Source organism: Haematobia irritans, chromosome 4, assembly GCF_050003625.1.
Source record: "Haematobia irritans isolate KBUSLIRL chromosome 4, ASM5000362v1, whole genome shotgun sequence".
Taxonomy (NCBI): domain Eukaryota; kingdom Metazoa; phylum Arthropoda; class Insecta; order Diptera; family Muscidae; genus Haematobia; species Haematobia irritans.
Genome location: NC_134400.1, coordinates 225,406,154 through 225,423,515, shown reverse-complemented (window position 1 = coordinate 225,423,515; position 17,362 = coordinate 225,406,154). Strand labels below are relative to the sequence as shown.

The following is a 17,362-nucleotide window of genomic DNA, read 5'->3' as shown; positions in this document are numbered from 1 at the left end:
AGCGATGAGGATGAAATGGAACGTTGAAATGCTGGCAGGGTGCGCATTATTTTCTTGCGGAGCTAAAAGAAAATGTCAAATATATACTATTCTTTAAGCACTTTCCTTATCCGGATCCAAAAGGAACTATGGAACTAGTTCCTTTTTAGGAGCGGATGTGAAAAGACCGATCACTTTAGTGAGCCGGGATCGCCCAACTCTAGTTCGGAATAACTTATAATCTGGACTGTGCAATTTGAACAAATAAAATCATCTATCTTATCTTTCTATGAGAACATCCTTACACATTTTGACATTATTTTCAGTTAGCTGCGTCAAATTATACTTTGCGACGGCTTTGATAGCTATAGCAAATTCATCGACCGAGACGAATGTGAATGTGTGTGTAAAGTGAAAAATGGCGAATCAATCCGGTGTAGGTAAGAAATTATTTTCTGTTTTTTGAAGGAAATAATAAGGTTAAGCATTGTTTGAATCGGAATATAAATCATGTTTACTATAAGCAATTATTATAATAATGTTATGTGCTTAAAAAGATGAATCTTGCATGGAAAAAAATGATGTATATTCGGTGAATAATGCATCCTTTTATATGTCGGAAATTGGAAATTTGTGTTGCTTAGAATTACCGAGAAATTGAATGTTTCTATTTCATATTCGGTATTCGACGAATATGAAAAAAATCTGCAAATGAAAAATTCCTAATGATATCTGATCAATGTTACTACTTACAACATTTTTGATGTTTTATCATTTAATTAAATTAACTATTGAATAGAAATTTTAGACCCGCCCTAAACTTGGCTCCGATAATCCCGTGTTACCGAAAATGGAAAAGTATTTTGGGCAAATATGTGCCCAGCGTGGCTAAACATGTAGAGCATTTTAGTAATAGGGCTATTTTAGGATACAGTATTGTCTATACAGAACATCGCTGCGATAGAGCATCCCTTTTGTAGAAATCTCGCCGGCATTTGCAGCTTAACCGTAGCTCTGGCACTATTTACAAATGTAAATGTTCCATAGGATTAAACGGTCACAAATCGATTCAAGATAAAATGTCAGATCACTTCCTGTCTTGAATCTAAACAACTGATAGTGTTGCGAATTTTTTTACATAATATCCAGTAATAATGTGGGTACTTTATTCAGAGTTTAAAAAATATGAAGGAAGGAAGCTAGTTTTCAGGCAGAATATTTGGGTGTCAAGAAACTTAATTTCTTTGAAACCCGGGGATATAAAAAAAAAAAACACATTCGACCGAACACCAAAAAGCTGTTCAGCGGTGGATTATGCTGGTGGCATTTCTGACTGTTTCAAAGCTTCTCTAAGCGGTTTCGCCGCAATGTGGAACACCGTTCGGACTCTGCTATAAAATGGAGGTCCTTGTCATTGAGCTAAATAAAGAATCGGGCAGCACTCGGAGATAAGAGTTCACCGCTGTGGTATTACAATGTACTGAATAGTCTAAGTGAGCCTGGAATATCTATCTGTTTGCCTCAATACCTAACCTAAGAAGCCATTGTCAACCAACAAGAGAGATTGGCGTAGAGTCGCTGAGATCATACACAATTTAAAATACGCCGGTTGGGTTCACGTGAAACGAGCTTTATGCCACCAGTCCAGCTTCGATGCAAAAGCTCAGAAGTAGAATTAGTGAGGCTATTGCGATTTGATTATGCAAAATTTTACGAAGAATATATAGTCCTGAAAGCATGGTCGTAGTGGTCCCATTGAAAACCCCGCTTAATTCTTGACTTGTTGTTTTCTGCTTTGAAAAAGTTGGAACTTAAAGTACGCATGTGAAGCAGAAGAACTCCGATTCCACTTATTCGGCTCCAATAGTATGCTTTTTTGACGTTAATATCCAGGTTTTTAATCAGAAATATATGTAGAAAAACAAAAGCCACTTTAAAACAAAGAAAAAAGCAAAACATCTCACGCCTGCTTTTGTTCATCGACCTAAAGTTCCGACCTCACCGCGTTTGAAAATTAATGATAAATCGTGTTGATATTCATCCATAAAACTACAAAGAACTGTGGGAACCAATACAGCTGAGTTGCAGAATATACCAACAAAAATTAGACAAGAATTGGTTGAAAGCATGGTATGAAAAAGTAAAGGGTAATGGAATTATTTTTTTATTCGTTGCCGTTTTCTTTGGAACGAAACAATCAATAAATGAAAAAATGTTCTGAGTTTCTTTCCTATTATCTATTTCACATATTTTTTTCTTTTATATATATTATTTGATATATTTTTAAGTACATTTCTATTATAAGCTAAACTACTTATCTATATACAGTGGGGGAAAACCCGAATGCAGATGAAACAAAATAAACCGCTTTCCATCCGATGAAATAAACTTAGTAGAAAGTATCTCAATACGATTTAAAATCGTAATCAGAAACAAAGGACTATGGGCTATTATCTTCTTTGTATCTCAACAACGAATGCTCTTTTATTTCATCATCTTTTCAGGCGTTACATAGTCGTATAAACAAGTAGAGTTGGGTAGTTCCGGAGCGAACTAGCTCTTTGGAACTATTCCGTAGCTGGAACTAAATGAACTGGATCCATACCTTTACTCTTTCAGCTCCTCAGTTCCTTATATTCATTTCGTTGTGTACTTTTTCCATTTCTTCCGCTCTTTATGACAACAGCTCTCACTTAAATTGAAGTTGTCAGATCCTTAATGAAGATATCGAAACTGTTCCAGCCTAAATATTAATACCAACATGCTTTACAAAAATTATGTAAATCAGCCAAACCTGTACAATGCGGAAGAATATTTTACGCAATAGAAACATATCATAAACGGAAGGTCTAAAGTCGGCAAAATAATTTTTTATATAGTAACTTTTGATTTTCTCTATGAAAAAAATTAAACACGATATTTCTAAATAAATGTAGATCTTTGTATTAGTATTGATCTCTGAAAAATTTTCTACAGAATCATAACATTATCTAATTTTAGTCCCAAAATCTTTATTATACAAAATAATGTTCAAGAAATTTTATTAAATTCTTGTGAACTTTTTTTTATGTTTTACTTAAATTTAGTGTTCATGCGCTTTATTTTCTTGCGGGGCTAAACGAAAATGTCAAATATATATTATTCTTTAAGCACTTTCCTTATCCGGATCCAAAAGGAACTATGGAACTAAATGATGGAACTAGTTCCTTTTTAGGAGCGGATCTGAAAAGACCGATCACTTTAGTGAGCCGGGACTCTATAAATAAGTAGTTATAATTCTTTTACCTTTTTCAATATTAAACCAGAGATGCAATACAATCGATCAGGGGTTTGCGCCAATAAAACACATTTGTGTCGTCAAATGCGATTTTACTACAAACATTTGATTTTAATATATTATGCATAAAGGTCAAAACTGGATGATGCAGGCTTCTTTGTATTTTATCTTAATAAATGCAGTAGTATAGGTATATGTTTATCTGAATGTAAAGTTTTGTTTGTCAGGAAATAAAATATAAATGAAGTGAATTTTGTAGCAGTTGGACTCAATATACGTTGTTTATTAAGCAAATAAAGCATGCTCGTAAGTGCTAAACATATACTCGGTTTAGCTTCCCACTGTATATAGTAAGTAGCCCATTTAAATGTATTTAAATCATACACTGAATGACTTCAAGTCGCAAAAAGGAACCTTCAAGTGTATTGAAGTATGAAGTTAAACTCATAGCAAAAATATTTAGTAAAATATATGTTTCCTATTGTACGTTTATAGTGGTTCCAAGAAATTTCCGCTTACTTGAGGAATTGGACCAAGGCCAAAAAGGCGTTGGCGACGGCACCATATCTTGGGGTCTTGAAAACGACGATGACATGACTCTCACATATTGGATCGGCATGATAATAGGTCCCCCTCGTGTAAGTAAATATAAATATTATGGTAACCAAAATTTTTTTATAAACAATATTTCATTTCAATTGTTCTTCTGCCTAAAACTTTTGTATCGAAGAAATTAGTACAGAGCTTCCCAACCCAATTTGCTTCGCGCCCCACCAAAAAAATTTATCAATTTCGTTGCTAGCCCTACCATGAACTTAATCTTGGTATATCTCCCATAATAATTTTATTGTCTAGCTTAAAAAATAATCATTATTTTGCCTAATTCCTACGACTCAAAATTTAACTTGCATGGATCGGATGGTAGAAGTTTAGTATGAAGGCTGCAAGGAAAGCCTTAATGCAAGAAATACAAAAAGTTAGGCCAATCTTGGTGGGGCCAATATTATGGTCTGGGGGTATATTTTAAATGATCAATTAAAAAATGATCATATTTTCAATTTCCATTTTTTACAGACACCGTACGAGAACAGGATGTACTCATTGAAGATAGATTGTGGAGAGCGATATCCGGATGAACCGCCCACGATAAAATTTTTAACAAAAGTTAATATAAACTGCATTACCCAAAATGGAGTGGTAAGTAGTTATGAATTGTAAGATAATTTACAAATATTACTACAAAGTATTGGTGTTTCTTCCTTAAGGTTGATCAACGATTAGTGCCCATGCTGTCACGATGGAACCGTGAATATACTATTAAATCACTTTTGCAGGAAATACGCCGAATTATGACTTGCAAAGAAAATCTTAAATTGGCACAGCCACCAGAAGGCAGCTGCTTTTAGTTGAAATTTGCAACAATAATTGCAGCATATTCTATGACGTCACCAACAACAGTAAAATTTAGAAACGTGAAAATGAAGAAGAAAACAGCTACAGCTCCACAATTAACAGCAGCAAAAATTTATATAAAATATGATCAGATTGTATAACTTTGTGAAGAAGCTTCACTAAGTCGGTCCGAATTATTTATAAATTATTATCATAACAGCTTAGGCTATTAGTTTGGGGCTGGGACTAAGTTTTGCTTTTATTATTTATAAATTGAATTGTAAATTACGAAATGCGCATGTGGCTGATGTTATTCTTAAAAATGTTTATTTCTTTTTTTTTGTTTATATTTTTCTTTCTTTTTCAACATAACTAACTACAAACATCTGCTGCTATATTGATCTATTACAAATTAACCTCAGTCACATAAAATTGTATAACTGCAGAGATGCTTGCTATCAATTCTCTTATAAGTTTTAAGGAAATATTAGTATGATAAAACCGATGAATCAGAAAAAACGAGTAATTTTATTACTTTTTTCTTTCTAATAGGAGAGGGTCGTTGCTTTAAAAGTCATCGTTTATTTTTATTTAATAAAATACTTTAAACTATTTCTAATGTATTGTTTGTAATGTTTGTCATCTAACCGTAGTTGTGTATGCGCCAAACCAGCTACCACAGCACCATATAATAACAAAATAATAAAGATATAAAACTAAAATTTCTTTTTGTGACGTATTTAGCATGCGAAGTGCGTGTATTTAATAAATTATTATTCTTAAAGAAATAATATTAAAAATAAAACTGATACACTGATCAACTTTAACAAATATTGCAATACATTTCAAACCGAACATGTTAAGTAATAATGATTCGATTCGAATATTATATTAGGTTCATTATGTTTCATTAATAGACCAAATTATATCTAAAGGTTTTTTGGCTATCAAAACAAACATAAAAAGGAATATACCTCAAATATGCAGTTATCATATTTCCATATTAATTAAATTAAATAATTTTAAGAAATTCGTTTTTCTAATTTTACCTATTTAAAAATACCCATTGTAAGCTGAGCAAAAAGAAATTCCATTAGGATTGCAAGAAGTCATTTCCCAACCTCAGGCCCCTCCAGAAAAATTGTAGTCCCCAGAAACTTAAATGATAACTTATATACGTGCGAAAGCCTTTACCTTTGCCGGATTTATAGCCCAATTAAAAAGCACGTATACTCTTAGAATGAACGAAGGAGTTTAAAAAACGTGATATTGCGAGTCGAAATAAAATGGGAAAGGATCTAAACGATAATAAGCCGAATTCCTGACAAATAAAGACTCAAAAACTGATATTAGGTAGATTATATACAAATAAAATCTTAATATGTGCCATCTTTGGTATATATTAAAATTTTTGGACTTGTATATGGGTCCACCCGTGAAAAATTGGAAAATCCAACCATATCTATCTAATATCAAATTTTATCTAAATGGGGTTAAATACGGTCCGAAATATAATAAAAATCATGAACACTTTAAAAAAACTTTTGAAATTGGAATATTTGCAATTGGCGCGTTAAAAAAAATAATTATAATACAAAATGTGAAAATCATTGAAAAGGAGACTTAGTTCTTCCAGTGAAGATGTACGTATGAATTTATCATTATCATTCGTTCTCGCATAAAATGTATTTCTGATTTTTAGGAGGACGAACTTGCAACATTAACTCTTGTGCCTTCTTGGATAAGTTTCCTTTCCACATGTGGATTATGGAAATATTTTATTTTTATTATCTTCTAAAAACATACATATCGTCGCTGTAATGGATAAATAAAAGTTATAAAAAATATCCAATAAAAAAGATTACGTATTAAAATCAATGTTGGGTCAAATTGACCTAAGGAGTGCACAAGGGTTAAATAAAACTATTCGTGAAACAGGGGCTGAATTAGAGAATCTAAAAAATCACAATCGCTGAATAACCGATCACAGCCAAGTGGGAGTTGCCAAATTACGAAGATGGGGCTCGCAAACAAGACGAGAAATTGAGAGGGCGATATCGCAGGGTTTGGGCAAAATAAAACGTCAAAATACGAGACTAGGAAGATTCAAAAATTCATTTCTGTTTGTAAATATTTAGTGCATATACTTTTTGTTGTATTAAATAAAACAATTGATCTCATTTTATATACAAATTATGGTCAGGTGCTGTTCAATGACCTCGAAAGATAAAAAATATCAAATAATATACAATTATATCAATTTAGATCTGATTAGATGTGTCTCATTTTTTAGATCTGATCAGATCCAATTCCATAGTATTTAGATCTGACCAAATATAGCCATATTTCGGATCTGATCATATCTTGGTTCATCTCTAAACATATCAAATCAGATCCCCCATTTTTTACACGGGTATATCAAAGGATTTGTCTACACATGTGTTATATAAAAATATGAACCGATGGGGACTATCAATAGTACATTATTGCAGGCTGCGTGGTCCGGTATATACAGACGGACATGCCTAAATTTGTTCAGCCTCAAGCTTGATGCACATTTAAAATACAATGGTTATTTTCTATAACATTTCACACGATAATATGAACTTATGAAAATTACTAGCTATATCAATGCTATGCCTGGATCGCTAAATAAACTCACATAACTATATACCTTTTTATTTTTCTCGGAAAATTACATACTACTATAAATTAATACGTAAACATTTCCTAATCAGGCCAACATTTTCACATAAAAATGTGTAGAAAATCTCAATGATATGGAGTGCGTGGTTATGAATCAGTTTTGGGCAGCCTCTTAATTTTAAGCGTGCAAACCTTCACCAAAAATAGCAGATAATTCTAATAACACTAGTTTACAAAATAATTTTTTTCATGTACATATGATGAGATGCGACTTATGTAGTTTGATCTGCTGAATTCTTTATGGAACAGTTTTTGAGATATCTCGTTATTTTTAGTTTTTCGCTCTTTTTTCACTATTATATCTTGAGTTAGAAATGTCCGATTATATCGTTGATACTTTTCCGGCGGAAAAGTAACTGTAAAACCTGATTTTTTTTAAATTTGTCCTTTTTTATCGATAGTTTTTGAACTACTTATCACATATCCAAATATACACGATTAGTCGTCATCTCAATACCTTTTATTTAAGTACTAAACTAATTTGTTTAGTGAAAAAAGAGCGAAAAACTAAAAATAACGGGATGTATCAAAAACTGTTCCATAATTTTTTTTCGAATTCAGCAGATCAAAATACATAAAGTCACCTCTCATCAAATGTACATTTTCAGTGTAAACTCGTGTAATTGTTCTTCAGTAATTGTGTAGATCTAATAAGATTTTAGTTGGCTTTCGTTAGGCGTCACACTTAAGGGTCGGTGGCAGAAGTGTGCACGTGAGTACTATTTTACTCACGCACACTCTCGACGAAAAAATCTTACGCACGATATTGCTTGGTAGGACTCCCGCACACTCACGAAAAGAAAATTTGTATTCACGCACGAAATGTCGTGGCTCACGAATAATTTTATGACTAATTTACCTTTGGGATGTGTTTGAAAACATGAACATGATTAAAATCGAGAGCGTTATTAAACTCTTAACATCCCAGGTGTCACTAAAATTGTAAATGAATCCTTCTCGTAATCGTTTTATTTTTTTCGTGAGCGTATTTTTCCGAAATTCGTTACGCACACTCACGAAGAAATTATTTCACGCACTACTTTTGATTTGTTAATGAGGCTCACTCGCACTCACGCCGTTAGCGTGACTCACGAATTTTTTCGTGATTCACGACAATTTCGTGTCACGTGCACAACTCTAGTCGGAATTATGTTCGGTTTTCGAGTTGAAAATCACATAATTTTCGCAATTACTTTTTAAAAAACATTGTAATGGAAATCAACATATTTCTGTTAAATCCTGAAATCTAGAAAAAGAAAGTGTGCACAGATTGATTACATTATTTGCATTCAATCGAACTATTTAAAGAAAGTAACCGCAAAAGGTCGGTCTTTGGAAAAGTTGCCAATTGTTTTAATGGGGAACCACTTTGAGGTTACACATCTCTGGAGATTTGGAGAGATTTTAATGTTATAGTGTTTAAATTGCTCCGTCGCTATGCCGATATTAACTTGGCTCAATGAATCGAAAAATCTAAATTATAGTACAATTTTGCCCATATCAAGTCATGCTTTATACAGTCGAAAGTTCCATTAAAAAAAATAATAATGCAAATGAATAAATACGGATAGGAAAGAAAACCAAAAGCTGATTTATTTTCTAACATTTAATAACAATGAACGATACGTACACTTGAATATGATATTCGTCGGGGAGCAATTAAAGTATTAGCGTTAACGGCGCAACATGTAGGTAAATATTGTTGAACAATATTGTAATGGTTTTTATAATTTTTCAATTCATGAATTATGTATATAAATCTTCATATTTTGAACTAGACATAGGATGTCTGCAATATGTTTAGACTTTACGAAATTATGAGGTTTGCAAATAGTCCCAATATCTATGAACTAGCCGCAAACTATAAATTTGTAATAAATAAATAGTTTTCGATTTTTTCCATCATTTATTTTTTAGTTTACCATTTAAAGTAATCCGCACTTTTCTTCCGGTTAGATTTTCTTTTATTATTTTTAATAATTTTCTAATAACTTGAGTTACGATTTTTTTCTTTTGATGGTTTGTTTTGCTATCATTATCAATGGCTTTAGTTATTTTTGAGGGTAGCCTAATTACTTGCACTTAGTGTGACTTTTAACTAATAGGGCTTAATCTTTCTTGGGAACGAAGAAAATCTTTCGTGATTTCATAGAAGACCACTTGTGTCGCTTAATGTAGTATGCGATGGCAGTCAAGAAGGTCATAATACCAACGACTTTTATAATCAATTGTTTGCGTACATCATGTTCGGGCTCTGAAGTCCATTTCAAGAAAGTAGCAACATCCTTGGCCAATTGACTTTGTGTGGCGGGGGTGCCGTCTTCGTATTCAATAACCTGGTTATAAAGAAAAAATTGGCATAAATTGTATCTTTAATTTTGACAAACGATTTACCTCGTTATACAAAACTTGTGCCATTGAAATAGCACCTCCAGGGAAGTATGGATTGAAATATTGTCCTTCACGGAGTACTACTCCAGCAGGTGCATCGAAGTAGCCAGTAAGGAGAGAGAATATATAGTCTTCTCCACCATGACGAGCTGAAACAATATAGCTAAGATCTGGAGGATAAGCACCATTGTTGGCAGCACGAGCAGCTTCTTCGTTAGGGTAAGGTGAGGGGAAATAGTCCGACAACTTACCAGGGCGATCGTAGTAGTTGCCAGAATCATCTGGACCATCCCTAACCTGTTTAATAATATTACAGTCGTTATAATTTCTATAAATAATTCAAATAGATGTTCTTACCATAATACCCTCAGCTTCAGCCTTTGCCTCGGCTTCAGTGTGTGTTACACCCACTAAATTGCGGTAGGCAATATATTTCAAAGAATGACAGGCGGAACAAACTTGCTTGTACACTTCGTAACCACGACGGACACTAGAAATAAAATATGTTTATTGTCATGGAACACAATCAACAATAATTGTCGTAATGAAAACGGAACCCAACGTAGTGAATTACGTCCTCACTACCTACCTGCTATGATCCAAAGATGAAATCAAACCCTTGTGACTCCAGGGCATTTGTGGTGGATGAACTTCGGTGCCAGAAGCTTCAACGGATTGTTCCAAGGCATAAATCAATGCACCAACGCCACCGGTCAAGGCTCCGATTGTAGCAACAAGCTGTTAATGAGATGTGATCGATGAAACATTTGTAATGCATCCTATTTCAGTAATGTTTAGTTACATATTGCTACTATACGTTTTGAGGTTATGTACGAATTAATTCTACACCGGAGTGACTGGTTGTCAGTCCCTTCTTTTGATGAACATAAACTTACCTTCTTTTGGCCATTGCTCCAGGTTTTAGTAGTAGACAAACCATTGGCCTGAAAATGTATGAAAGTTTTTAACTTTGAACTTTTCTATTCGATGTTAACTAAAATAAAAACAAAACCTCAATGGAGGGTTACATAATGTCACCCTAATAAAAGGTGAAAAATCGTAGAAAACTGCTAAAAATTGAAAGCAGCAAAAACATATTATAACAACTTTTCATTTCACATAAACTTTAATTTTTGTATATAAATAAAAAAATAAATGTAAGTAATTATTATTTTTTGAAATCGAACACATTTCATAATTCTCAGAATGACCACAAAAGTTTATATTCGATGATTTCAGAATTAACTAGATAATCGAGGCTTATGCGCTATGCTGCAATACCTGCTGTAATTTTAATGCAGGCACGGATTTAAGCAGTTTGGAACCACAAATTCTTCCTAACGTAGCCGCCATCGTCGTCTTGGCCAGAGGTAAAATTTTTTTTGGAGGAATGAAAGAAAATTCGGACCGACGATTACGAACAACTCACAACTACACTCACGAAACACCTCAAGAGAGATATGTCAAACTAAAAATCAAAAGAGATGCCACATCTGTTAAATGAGAAGACACAAAACTGCATGACACTATTTCAAAACATAAACGTTTGAAAAATCCTAAAATTCAAAAAACAATTTTTCAAAGGAAACTAGAAATTCCCATTTAAAGCGGACCTTACACGGTCGTATAAACACTACGACAGAGGTTCGCCTATTTGTTGTGTGTTCGATAAAGTTTTGCCCTTATGCGACTTGCAGACTATAAGTTTACCCCTGCCAGCATTTCAATGTTCCATTTCATCCTCATCGCTACCACAGACTCGTAAGTGACACTGCAACAATTACCAACTGTGATGGGGGAAGCGTATGAAAAAGTATGAAATGTACATGAAAGTATTTTGCCATCACTATTGTGCAAGACCCATTTTATATTTTGTGAAACACCAAGCGCAACTAGCTTCCTATAATTTATTTATATAAAATCGATAATGAAGTGCTGAAAACATAGTTATTTCGCTTAAAATTGTATATACTGGTGAACAATTTTAGACTTCCAAATGGAATAAAGCGATTGTTTTTCAGATATTTTACAGACACACTGCCTCCATCGAGAATAAAACCACTGGCCGATAGGCGCTGCAATATGTAACTTGCCACTTGTAAGGCGCTTTACAGACTATCAGTTATTCCGGACGGAATGTCGGTGTCCAAATAATCGGTAAATGTGTTATCGATCCCATAAACATGCAGCAGTATCGATTATGCCTTCGGATTTAACTTGTTGTTTTGATTTTATGCCAACACGTCCCCGCAACACGCGAACATGGCCTTATATTAGCGGATTTGTCGCCGCAACGTGTTGTGTCACAGAGTTTATCCGACCGTATAAGCCCTGCCAACATTTTTTGAATTTGGGGGCGCTTCTGAGAATTCCCACTACGTCGAAAACAATCATATACGACATCAAAAACTCGTCGCGATGGTTGTGGTGACATTTACGAGTCTGTGGTAGCGATGAGGATGAAATGGAACTTTGAAATGCTGGCAGGGTAGTGAAAAGTTCCAACTACCCGAACAACTACCCTGCCAGCATTTCAAAGCTCCATTTCATCCTCATCGCTACCACAGGCTCGTAAATGTCACCACAACCATCGCGAACTGTGATGGGGGAAGCATATCAAAAAGTACAAAATGTACATGAAAGTATTTTGCCATCACTACTGTTAGAAGAGCCATTTTATTTTTTGTGAAACGCCAAGCGCAACCAGCTTGTTATATTTTATTTAAATAAAAACGAAAATAAAGTTCTGAAAACATTGATATTACGCTTAAAAGGCCGGTACTCTGTTCGGTTTTCGCGTTGAAACTCCATACAAAACCAAAAAATGCGAAAAATTTGCGAAATTTTTTCCATTTGTGATACTTTGTTTTTTCGTGTTGAAAAACTGACGTTTATAGCACGGCGCCATTTGCAATGTGAATTAAGAAATAATTTATTTATTAAAAACTATTTGTGCGGGTTTATAAATCAAACACGGACCATATTTTTGTTCCGAAACTACCCTGCCAGCATTTCAAAGTTCCATTTCAACCTCATCGTTACCACAGACTCGTAAATGTCACTTCAACCATCATGAAAAGGTACATCAAAAAGTACATGCAAGTAATTTGCCATCCCTACTGTTAAAAAAGCCATTTTTTGTGAAACGCCAAGCGCAACCAGCTTGTTATATTTTAATTAAATAAAAACGAAAATAAAGTTCTGAAAACATAGATTATACGCTTAAAATTGTGAAAGGTATATTTGTTGTGTCGTTAAATTGGTTTCCAATAACAATAATTGAAAAAATGCACGCTGCTTTTATACTAAAACTGTATTTATTTTCTAACAGCAATTAATCTTATAATAATAATTACAAAAAGGTGACTTCTTTTTATTTAATGCGATCGTAAGTATATCAAGAACAAGAAAGAAATAAGGGTAAACAAGAATGACAGTTGCCCTTTATGGTGATGCCATATTGATTGATCTGTACGGCTGTGCGATGATTAATGGTCATAACAATTCTCCCCCACTTATTGAAGACTCATCCAGTTAGTGTCGAACATAATCGCTGTAGTAGCTAGGTGGTTTCCTTAATCTGCTGGATGTACGCCGTGACGGTGTAGTGTCAACTTCCGAATTCCCTGTTGAGGTGCTTGGTTGTTGTTGTAGTGGTGTTGACGGTGTTTCAGGCTCATTACTGTGACTTGTTGAAATACTGCCGGGAATATTCGTAAGAAGATGCGGATGATACAAAAGTTGATTATCCGAATGTTGATTATCATTTGTTGCTGGTTCTGCCTCTTGAGACTCTTGTACATCAAGTTGATTCTTTGCCATGGTAAAATTAAGTTGATTTATATGGCGTTTAAAAATAAACCCATTGTCCAAACGAACAAGGTAGTGAAGACGACCAAGTTTTTTGACAACAGTCCCAAGCTTCCATGAAGGTTTATTTGCCATGTAATACCTTGCTTGTATTCTGTCTCCCACACGTAGCTGTCTGACAGGTAACTCCGGATTTGAAGATGCTGTAATTTTTGAAGGTTTTAATACATCCAACTTTATTTTAATCTGCCTTCCCAGATATTGTTCAGCAGGCGATTTACCGTTGTTTAGAGGAGTAGCTCTGTAACGAAAAAGTATTTCTTGCACCTTAGTTGAAATTGACGATGAATCATCTGCCATAGCCGATAGGCGTTTTTTCAAAGTCTGCACATTTCGCTCGGCTAAACCATTGGTCGCAGGATGACCAGGAGCGATGAATTTCTGGAAAATTCCACAATTGTGACAAAATGATGTGAATTCTTCGCTTTTGAAGATTGTAGCGTTATCTGAGACGATAACGTCAGGAAAGCCGTTTCTTGCAAATATATTGCTCAACATGTTTATGGTTGATGAAGATGATGGTGCATTGGAACAAATTCCAACTTCCACCCACTTCGATTTGGAGTCCACTACAATTAGAAATTGGTGGCCTTGGAAAGGTCCAGCGTAATCAATATGAATACGTTGCCAGTTTTGTTGCGGTTCCTCCCAGTGGTGTAAAATTACTCTTGGAGGACTGTTTTGCACTGAAGCACATGCTGCACAAGATCGAACGTAATTTTCGATGTCTTTATCAATAGCTGTCCAGTAGACGTAACGCCTCGCTAATTGCTTCATCTTTGTTATCCCTAAGTGGGTATGGTGAAGTTCCTCAAGAACAGCTTTTTGTAACAAATCTGGAACAACCACTCTCGGCCCCTTGAATAAAATTCCGCAATTTATTGTGTATTCAGTATCGACCATACCTGACGACTGCAAGTCGAACATAATTTTAGAAAGTTTTTGATCTGATTTTGTAGCTTTCTCGAGTGAATCGAAATTAATAATTGTTGATGATATCTGTTGCACAGTTGAATTACAAATAGACTGCACTTCTTTATCGATGAAATTTATATAATTTATCTTCGTACTTATTGGTGCACGTGAAAGACAATCAGCGTTTGCATTTTCTTCACTCCTTTTTGCTATAACTTCATAATTATATCCAGCTAGAAATGCTGCGTACCTTTGAAGTCTTGCCGAAGTCATTTGCGGTAGTTTAGAGTTTTGATGAAAAATTCGTGATAGCGGTCTATTATCAGTGACCAGCTTAAACGTTCTACCGTAAAGATATTCATGAAAATATTGAACAGCATAAACAATGGCTAAGGCTTCTCGGTCCAGCTGAGAATAATTTTGCTCTGACGACGTTAATGACCTTGAAGCAAAAGCTATAGGCCTTTCTTCGCCGTTGATTAAATGTGATAGCACCCCAGAAATGCCTGTAGGACTAGCATCACAGGCTAGCTGCACTGTATGATCCGGATTGAATGGCATGAGGACACGATTACCGGCTATTTCTTGCTTTAAAGCTTCAAAAGAATTTTTACAATTTGAATCGAATTTGAAAATTGAATTTTTGCACAATAATTTCCGTAAAGGTGCGGTAAGTGTTGACGCGTTAGGTATGAAACGAGAATAGTAGGTCACCATACCTAAAAATCTCCTGACGTCATCTACATTCTTGGGTTGTGGCATCTCGACAATCGCTTTTATTTTAGAATCAGATTTTTGCACTTTGTTGAATTCAACTATGTGGCCCAAGAATTCGATGCGTTCTTGAAAAAATGAGCATTTTGAAAGATTTAAGTGTAGATCGTATTTTTTTAGCTGCGCTAAACAAGCCTTCAGATTAGATTTGCACTCAGTTACAGTTTCGCCATGAACCAAAATATCATCGAAGTATGCTTCTGTTTTTGGAACCTCACGCAGTATTTGATCGATAATTCTATTGAATTCTGCTGGGGCGGTCTTGATTCCAAACGACAGACGGTTCATTCGAAATGTGCCTCGATGCGTTGAGATCGTTTGTATCTCAGATGACAAATCATCAACTGGAACGTGTAAATATGCTTTGTAGAGATCAAGGCGACAATAAAATCTCGAATCTTTGAGGGCATTAAAAATTTCATCCACTTTTGGAATGGGGTAATGTGCATCTACCAACCGCATATTGACTCCGACTTTATAATCAACGCAGAGGCGTACCCCTCCATCCGCTTTTGGGATTACTACCAAAGGTGACCCCCAATCGCTATTAGTTACTTTGGTTATAATGCCTTGATTTTCCAATTCATCGATCTCCTTATTAACACGTTCTATTAATGCATATGGTATTTGGCGCTCTTTGATATAAATAGGTTTTGCATTGTCTCGAAGTCGAAGGGAGACTTTATAATTTGGTACACAACCTATCTTCTGTTGAAAAACTGTTGAAAATTCTGACATTAAATCATCAATATGATTTAATTCGCTTATTGAATTTGTAATTGGCTCATTGTTGATTTTATCCAATTCGTTGAGATTAATGCATAATCGACGAATCCAAGTACGACCTATGAGGGCTGTACAGCCATCTGGCACAACATAAAGGTCATCATAAATTGAAATGTTGTTGAAAACAGCATGAACTCGAACTTTCCCTTCGGGCTTGAATGTATTTTGAGTGTATGATCGGAATATGATATTCGTACTTCCAAGTTTGTTTGACAAATTTAACTTATTGAAAATTCCTCGGGGTAGAAATGAAAATCCAGATCCAGAATCAACTTCGAATTTTATAACTTTGCCTTCTATCAATATATTAGCATAGTATCGATTAGAATTTACATTACCATAGCTGCTTTGGTATACGTCGACTATTTTGTAAATTCCGTAGTCGGAACCATCACTCTGAATTTGATTCGTTGAAATCGACTTGTTTTTGTTGTTATTTGTAGGTCCGGCATTAGGACTATCCGCCAAAAGAGATGCAATACAGACTTTTGCTACATGCCCGTGTCTAGAACACAAATTGCATTTTAAATTTGCACTAGAACGACATTCTTTTGCAAAATGATTATTTTTGCCACATCTTAAACATAAGCCAGCTATACCAAGTTGCTCATAATTAACTTTGACCTTCGATTTTTGCACATTAGGACGCTTTGGCATTTTCCTTTTGTTTGAAATTTTATTAATTGTTGCACTTGAACTATTTGTTTGTGATTGTGTTAGTTCTTTTGCATCTGCTTTCGCTGCTTCTAAAGCTAAAGCTTTTAAAACGATTTCTTCAAACTTCGATGAACTTGATTGCAGCAATTGCTCTCGAATACTATTGCAAGAAATTCCTCGAATAAATTGTGCACGTAAAAATACATCAGCAATTGAACTTTTGCACTCGCACTCTGAAACAAATTCACAATCACCAATGTCCGTTCGAAGCATTGCAACATATTCAGAAATTGACTGTCCATCCGTCTGGTATTTTGACAAAAATTTATGTTGTGCCACCAAGATATTTCTTTTTGGTGTCAAATGATCCTCCAACAATTTCAATAACTCGTCGTATGGCAGTTCCATTGCAATTTTTGGTGCCGCCAGCGATGTGACCATATTGAAGTATTTTGCTCCAATTGAATTTAAAAGCAGCTTCGTACAATAATCTTTATTCGACTCAATGCCTTTCATGGTTACGTAATTTGTAAACCGTTGAATGTAATTTCGGTATGTCTCCTTTGCCGGGTCGAAGATATCAAAATTGGGAACCAAAATTGTATTTATTGTTGC

The 17,362-nt window shown here is 34.7% G+C and overlaps 2 protein-coding genes across 2 annotated transcripts; one reads left to right on the top strand and one right to left on the bottom strand.

Annotated features, from left to right (window-relative positions):
• The first annotated feature begins 270 nt into the window (after positions 1-270).
• Uev1A (Ubiquitin-conjugating enzyme variant 1A) lies at positions 271-5,370 on the top strand. The gene is made up of 4 exons (XM_075306461.1): positions 271-419; positions 3,752-3,894; positions 4,331-4,453; positions 4,522-5,370. Exons 1-4 carry the CDS (start codon positions 398-400, stop codon positions 4,660-4,662), a joined length of 429 nt encoding a protein of 142 aa, XP_075162576.1. The 5' UTR covers positions 271-397; the 3' UTR covers positions 4,663-5,370.
• Positions 5,371-8,916: 3,546 nt separating this feature from the next.
• Cyt-c1 (Cytochrome c1) lies at positions 8,917-11,186 on the bottom strand. The gene is made up of 6 exons (XM_075306459.1): positions 11,027-11,186; positions 10,642-10,689; positions 10,335-10,483; positions 10,103-10,235; positions 9,749-10,042; positions 8,917-9,690 (listed from the first exon to the last, which is right to left on the bottom strand). The coding sequence occupies exons 1-6, from the start codon at positions 11,096-11,098 to the stop codon at positions 9,463-9,465; spliced, it is 924 nt and encodes a 307-aa protein (XP_075162574.1). The 5' UTR covers positions 11,099-11,186; the 3' UTR covers positions 8,917-9,462.
• Positions 11,187-17,362: the final 6,176 nt, after the last annotated feature.